The sequence below is a fragment of the Typha latifolia genome, chromosome 8 (assembly GCF_019914945.1).
Source record: "Typha latifolia isolate L0001 chromosome 8, TyphaL0001v2, whole genome shotgun sequence".
Lineage (NCBI taxonomy): Eukaryota > Viridiplantae > Streptophyta > Magnoliopsida > Poales > Typhaceae > Typha > Typha latifolia.
This window is the reverse complement of record NC_133093.1, coordinates 10996956-11004137: the sequence shown is the minus strand read 5'-3', so window position 1 is coordinate 11004137 and position 7182 is coordinate 10996956. Positions and strand designations below refer to the sequence as shown.

Here is a 7182-nt window from a genome sequence, read left to right as displayed (position 1 = left end):
AGTACTATGGTAATTTGTAATTTTCCTATTAAATTTGAATGAAAAAAATTAAATAGTTTCATATTAATCTAAATCACCCAAGGGCAAAGTGATATAATAAAGTAGAATTTTACAAACCGCACTCTATGTTTTATCTTATTTATCATTCACATTTCGATTTTGAGCATTTTTCTAAATTCGACGCTCATTTTTTTCTCATCTAATCCTATCAATTGATTCGGATTTGAAAATCAAAACTTATAGTTTGGGCATGATGAGATGGTGAGGATGATAAGAAAGATGAGAGAAAATAAGAGGATGGAGAAAATATTAGAATTTAAGTAGTTTATAAAGTATTTAGTATATTATAACATAATATTTTTTATTACTACTAGATATTAAATAAAAATTATATAAAAAAAGGTAATTTAGAAGAAAAAAAATAAGTTGTGATTTATAAAACTTCACGATAGTTATTCATGAGTAGATTGAATTTAGCCATAACCATGGGAGGTAATTTAGAAAATTACCCTAAATTCTAATCACTAATCAGCAACAATATTGTATTATTTTTGAAGACCCAATACTACGTTCCCCTATGTGAACAGCTACAACCAACGGCCCCCAAGGTTGTGGGCCCCGGTCGGCGAGATCATCGCTCCGCCCCCACGTGGAGTGCAGCACTACCTCGCTATCTGATAGCTAGTGCGTAACTCCCAAGTAAGCAAATGGTTCATCGCTTTGCTTCATCTCTCCTCATACAAGGTAACAAGGGTGCGGTTATTTACTTGTATGGTGGTGGCACTGCTACGTTATTTTTACTTTTATTTTTATCGGAGAAATTACATTTTATTTTTGGACCTAAATTTACCTAATTCATTTTGTTTGTTTCACTTCACCGGTTTATAATTTAGACTACAAATATAATAATTATTTTTTTATTATATATAAAGTTATAAATAGTTGAATAAAATTTTAAGGTATTTAAAATAATAAGGATCAAATGTTATATGACAAATATAATTTAACATATATATTTATGAAGCGTGTGTAGCGTTTCGTTGATTGGTGTTACGACACGAGGAATATGAAGGGGTGGGCCCCGAGTGCGGCTGGGAGTGGTTTTAACAAATGGCACGGAACATTCGTTTTAGTTGGCTGCATACGTGTCACGAGAGAGAGTCTTCGATTATTATTCGTTTCCCCTAACTCTGCTCGAATAGAAGAAGGCTGGTGGTGGGTGGTTGGCTTGATTCCGTTTCCTAACCAATTCCAACGCTCTCTCTCTCTCTCTCCCACCTGTACCCCAAAATGACCAAACAGCCCACCGTCAACTAAACAGATATAGGTACCTAAATTATAAATATTGTTAATGACTATGAATTTTTATATAATAAAAAAAATATAGGATGAAAAGGTGTTAAAGTATTAACTTATTATAATAATAAGCGATAAGTTATTACATTGTTGACGAGATTTAAAAAGTGAAAATGTACAGAATTATTATTACTTTACGTGGGTGAGTTGAAAAATTAGAATTCATCAATTAGTGTACTAGTACTACATTGTATGAATGTAAGGGCAATGACATAATATTAAAGAATATAATTAGTATTTATAGGAGGAGAACAATTATACTATTTATAAGGGGAATGCTTCACGTCTCCCAAAAACATCCTTTCAACTCAACCAAATTAAATGGCATTTTAAATACCACTTTAATGGGTCGAGGGGATGTTTCGGTGGAAGCTAAAGCAGCGCCCTCCCAAAACGGAAGGGTATTATGGTAAAAATGGAGCGGGATAACCTGGGAAATTCGAGTGGTGAGGGTCTCGGCATCGTCGCCCAGGATTAAAGATTTTGAGATCGGTGGGAAAGAGACGGAAAGGAAGGGGGGGAAGACCGGCTGGTGCCGGTGGGAGGAAGAGAAAAAGGCCTCCCCGTCTTGCTTCTCTCCTCCATCAACGCCCTTAGTATACGCATTTATTATGCAAGAATATACAATATAGAAACCAACCAAGGACGGAACAGAAGGCAGAAAGGAGAGATAAATAATATACAAAACGGGTAAAAAGGCGTACCTTTGTGCTTCGATTATTAGAAGAGGATTGATGATAGATTGGAGGAAGAGGAGAAAAAGCTGCCGGGACACATGATCTAGTGCTGCGTGAACTCCCTTAGATTCCCAAGTTCGAGCTCCGATCTCTGAATCCATGGCGTCGTCGGGGTTTCCAGGCTACGATCCTAGAGGAGGTTACGTGTTTCGGAGCGGATCCACCGTCCAAATACCGTTCCAGACCCGATTGGGCGGAGGAGGAGGAGGTGGTGTTTTGAAGCGGTCGATGACGGAGATGGAGAGGCAGATGGCGTTGCAGCAAGCGATTTTTCTCAGATCGGTGAGGCAGAAGACTTCTCCGGTATCTCCTCTCTCCTCCTCCATGGATTTCTCTTCTACTACTACTGTCACTACTACCTCGTCGTCTCCTTTGTCGGCCTTTTCCTCTGGATCTGGCTTTGCTCGGCTCGCTCCCGAGCCGGACTCGGTGAACCGGTCCACGGTGATGCAGAACCAGTTGCAAGAGCTGGAGCGGAGGCTCTTGGACGACGACGACGAGGAGGACGAGTCAGCGGTGACCACAACCGAATGGGGCGAGACGATGCAGCAACTCATCTCGATTTCACCGCTCTCTCCCTCTCCCTCGAACTCGTCTTCCTCCACCGCCTCCTCGACGGCTTCGTGCTCGCCTTCTTCCTCGACTCCTTCGCGGCAGCTGCTCTCAGACGCCGCCGCCGGCATCGCCGAGGGGAATCTCGAGGCGGCCGCGGCCACACTCACAGTCCTGAAGCGCACCGGCTCGAACCCGCGCGGTGACCCGGAGCAGCGGCTTACTGCGATTATGATCACCGCCCTGGCCTCCCGCCTCAGCCCCCCTCTCCTCCTAGGGATCAACCCGATCTCCGATCTGTGTAGCTTGGAGCACCGCGCCGCGACTCAGATGCTTCACGACCACTCTCCTTGCTTCAAGCTTGGACTCTACACCGCCAACCTTGCCATCCTCGACTCCACCGCTGGCGGTGACCAGATCAAGATCCACCTCATCGACTTCGACGTCGGCGGCGGATCGCAGCACGCCTCCCTCATCCACGCCCTCGCCGAGCGGTACCCCTCTCGCCCCTCCGCCCTTAAGATCACCGCCGTCTCCGACCCCACCTCTCCCTTCTCCCCCGCGGCCGCCGCCAGCCTCAGATCCGTCGGCGACCGGCTCGTCAATCTAGCCGAGCGCGCCGGCGTCGGCCTCCGATTCAGCATCGTGAACCGGCGTATCGCCGATCTGGACCCGACCTCGCTGGGGTGCGAACCGGGCGAAGCCCTCGCCGTCAATTTAGCCTTCGTCCTCTCCAAGGTAGCCGACGAGAGCGTCTCCCCGGCAAACCCCCGCGATGAGCTCCTCCGCCGCGTCCGTTCCCTATCGCCAAAAGTAGTCACCCTTGTGGAGCAGGAGATGAACGCTAACACCGCCCCGTTCGCTGCCAGGTTCAGGGAGGCGTGCGGTCACTACGGCGCTCTTCTCGAGTCGCTCGACTCCACCATGAACCGGGATAGCCCGGACCGGGCCCGGCTCGAGGCCGGTCTAGTCCGGAAAGCAACCAACTCCATCGCCCGTGAGGGCCCCAACAGGGTCGAGCGCTGCGAAGTCTTTGGCAAATGGCGGGCCCGGTTCGGGATGGCCGGATTCAAACCCGTTCCGCTAAACTCAGCCGTGTTGGATCCGGTTCGCGCCCGGCTTGCATCTATTAAACCCAACCACGGGTTCACCATCAAGGAAGAAGCCGGTGGAATCGGGTTCGGGTGGATGGGCCGGGTCCTCACCTTCGCCTCCGCGTGGCGTTAGGCTGAGGCTATCATTATTGCGTCACCAACTCCGCCTTGCCCATTTATTTTTTGTTATTTCTATAGCCTTGGGTGATTGCTAGTAATGATAACTTTTGTTATCGATAACGTCGATGATATTGTTAACAATTAATATAAAAAGTTATTATATATATGATGGTTTGGATCAATGCTTGTTTATTGTTGCCACCGGGTCGTCTTGGGGAATTAAAGAAATGGGGTTGCGTCCGTGTGCAAGAAGATACCTTTGTTGCGTGCTGGCAATTAAGGAGGGTAACTCCGTCTGCTATGACTTGGCTTCGTCGGTGTAGGACACATAGGATTTTTAATTGAAGTGTTGTCACATAGCTGGGGGAGGGGGGCTGATTTAGTCTTTGGATATGGTGGGTGGATGGGAGGTTAGATTGCGTCAGAATGAGGAGAGTATATATAAAATAAAAATTTCCCTGTTGTTTGAGTGGGATGTAATTGGACCGCTTTATAATTTCAGAATCGATGAAATTGAATAGGTGGAATGCGCTGGCCCAATGCCCCAGCTCTCGACTACGGATCCCTCCTATTCCCTCTATTCTACTTAATGCTTTTCTCCGCACTCTCTCTCCAGGTAGAGCTAGAGTTTGATCATGGACCAAGCCCACCGGACTGGGCACCTTATTTCTCATTGTACCCCATGAGTGGCTCGAGTCGAACCGGCCTAGAATAGTCTAGTTTGTTATCACCCATCGGCTTTGTAAAAGAGTGCGTTAGGTCGGTCGGGCTTAATGGGTTAAATAGCGACCATCATAAAAAATCAAAGACTAGGTGACGTCAGTGTACCATCGATCGCAAGAGGAGGAGGAGGAGGAATTAGGGAGTAGTTAAGAAGGAGAGCACCGAAAGTGATGAAGTCCATGAGGTAGAGAGCAGAGGAGCTGACTACGCAAGTGAGATGGAAGGCGTCAATCTCCCGACCGCATGAGTTTGAGGTGAAAGGAGAATGAGAAAGGAATGTCCTTGCTGCAACAATTGGGGAATGGGAGTTGAGGAGAAACATGGAAGAAGAAGAAGACGACAGACGCTAAGGAGAAATGAGGAGGAAGAGGTGAAGAGATTTGAGTGAAGGGGAGGGGTGTTTTTATAATTAGGAGGCATGAAGATACACAATTGTGTGGATGCACACGAGCGATGCATAGGGGAAATGTGGGAGTGCTTAATGCGCGGGTCGGGCTTTGGGTTGGGCTTCTGGGTCTAGCCAACGGATGAGCTTCTAGCCTAGGTCAGGTCGGTCAAGCAAAAGGCTGGCCTGAGTCACTCATTGGCAATTCGGGCATGAGTCAGACCGAGCATGGGCAAGTTGAACCATATTATCATATCTGGTTAAAGAGTTTTTTTTTCTCCTCCTTAAATGTAGATCCTTTTTTTTTTCTCTTTCCCACTTTTCTCCATGCTATCCATTTTCTCTCCTCCTTATCTCTTTCGTTGTAGCAATCACTCTTTGCTATCTCCCTTCGTCCCTCTGTCGTCGAGATGTTGCAGCAACAGTTGCGACATGACTTCTTCCTTCCCTTGCTAATGTTGTTCCCACCTTATCCTCTCCTTTATTCTTGACCATTAGTCTTGAGCTTCTTGCCATGGCGATGTTAGAGGTAGTAAGGGGTTTGATTTGGTTTTAGGTTTGTGAGATTGTGTAAGGAGTTTTGTTGCCTTTGCAGGTCTGAGCCAAGTTCTCATTTTGCTTTCTTTTATCTCAATTGTAAGTTGGGGATCTCATTTCTCTATTCTTTAGAGGATTTTCATGACCACGAGTCTATAGGTATCGGATCGCGACAAAGTCGCAAGCTAACTTTAGAACTTTTGGTCTTATGATTCTTCACTTGCTCTGCTTCATATTGCATTGTATGTATGCAAGAGGGGTTGATGTTTTGTTTTCATTATATTTTCCCTCTTTAACTATATACCAAGCCTTCGATAGTATATTTGCTCTAGAACTTTCCGGAAAAAAAGATAAATTACATTGAATTAGTGCACTGTAATAGCCACTGTTTTTGGTTTATGTCGACTTGCCCATCATACGACGTGTCCACATTGAAGATCACAGTGCAAGAAATTATTCAAAAACTATATGTAATATATAATCCGATGAGCAATTAAAATGCAATCGCTTTTCTTGGCAATTAAATCTCCCAGTGTGTTAAGGATGAGAGTAATCTTTTCTAAGCAAGATCTAGCATTTCATTAATCATCGAAGAACCAAAGTTGATATCTGCACAAGATGCACTTAGCTGGCGAACCATCTCTATCCTTATATAAAGGAAGGACGTTTCTTATTAGGTAAATACTTCAATGCACCTTTAAAATTATAATCTTAATCCAACGGCTATAATAGGTAGTTTTCATACCCGGTATCGGTTCCAAAACTACATTATTTAAGAAAAAGAATATATTAGTTAAGAAGATTAATTACGTGTGCCTAACTTCCCAATTTTCTTGTTATATTCTTGAAGATCTTAATCATTAGATAAGCGCTCTACACGTTTTTTTTAGTTAAGATTTCTCTTTTAAATATAATTATACCTTAATTATAGGAGATATTATTTAATATTAAATAATTTAAATTTGATTATTTGGAGATAAACTTCAATTTAAATATAATTCTCTATCTCTATCTATTAAAATTTAATTTAAATCAATCTTAAACTAATGGGAGATATATGTAAATAATCAAAAATAATCAAAAAGATAAAATATAATTAAATTTTCATCAAGTTAATTATAAAAGACATGAATACCCTTTATTTTGATATATATACATTACTCTCGGTTAATGATATATATGTCTTTTACTTAATAAAATATTAAGATAATATAATTGTTAAAAAATAATGTGCAAGATTATATATCTAAAAAAAATTACCTGCTGAACCGGTAATATCTTTCATTCCTATTATACCCTTAAATATTTTAACCGTTAGATCTTCATCAAATTGATTGATAAAGAATTAATTCGATTTCACGAAAGAAACCCTCTTCTTATTAATATATGAAGTTATTTGAAATGCAATTTTTGGCTAATACGCTCACGCTGTCGAATAACTAACCTGCTCGTGTACATTGGCCAATTGCATGAGTTGGATATCCCCATGGCGTAATTATGCCCACTTAATGTTCAAAATAGTTTAAAATTCACTTTCATTAAGAAAAACAGAAGAAGAAAGTTTGCAGTTAGTGGGGGACGAATCATATCGTATCTCTCATTGGATTTTAAAGGCCCATATATTCTCTATTGGGCTACACTTAGGGCCATAAACGGGTAAGGTTTGGGTTTAACCCCC

At 43.0% G+C, this 7182-nt stretch overlaps 1 protein-coding gene across 1 annotated transcript; it reads left to right on the top strand.

Annotated features, from left to right (window-relative positions):
- Window positions 1-1721: 1721 nt before the first annotated feature.
- Window positions 1722-4041, top strand: LOC140793460 (scarecrow-like protein 8). The gene has a single exon (XM_073144953.1). The coding sequence runs from the start codon at window positions 2193-2195 to the stop codon at window positions 3870-3872; it is 1680 nt and encodes a 559-aa protein (XP_073001054.1). The 5' UTR covers window positions 1722-2192; the 3' UTR covers window positions 3873-4041.
- The last annotated feature ends 3141 nt before the right edge of the window (window positions 4042-7182 follow it).

What these genes read in the sequence shown, in the direction of transcription:
- LOC140793460 (XM_073144953.1), top strand. Translation starts at nt 2,193, where the DNA reads ATGGCGTCGTCGGGGTTTCCAGGCTACGATCCTAGAGGAGGTTACGTG.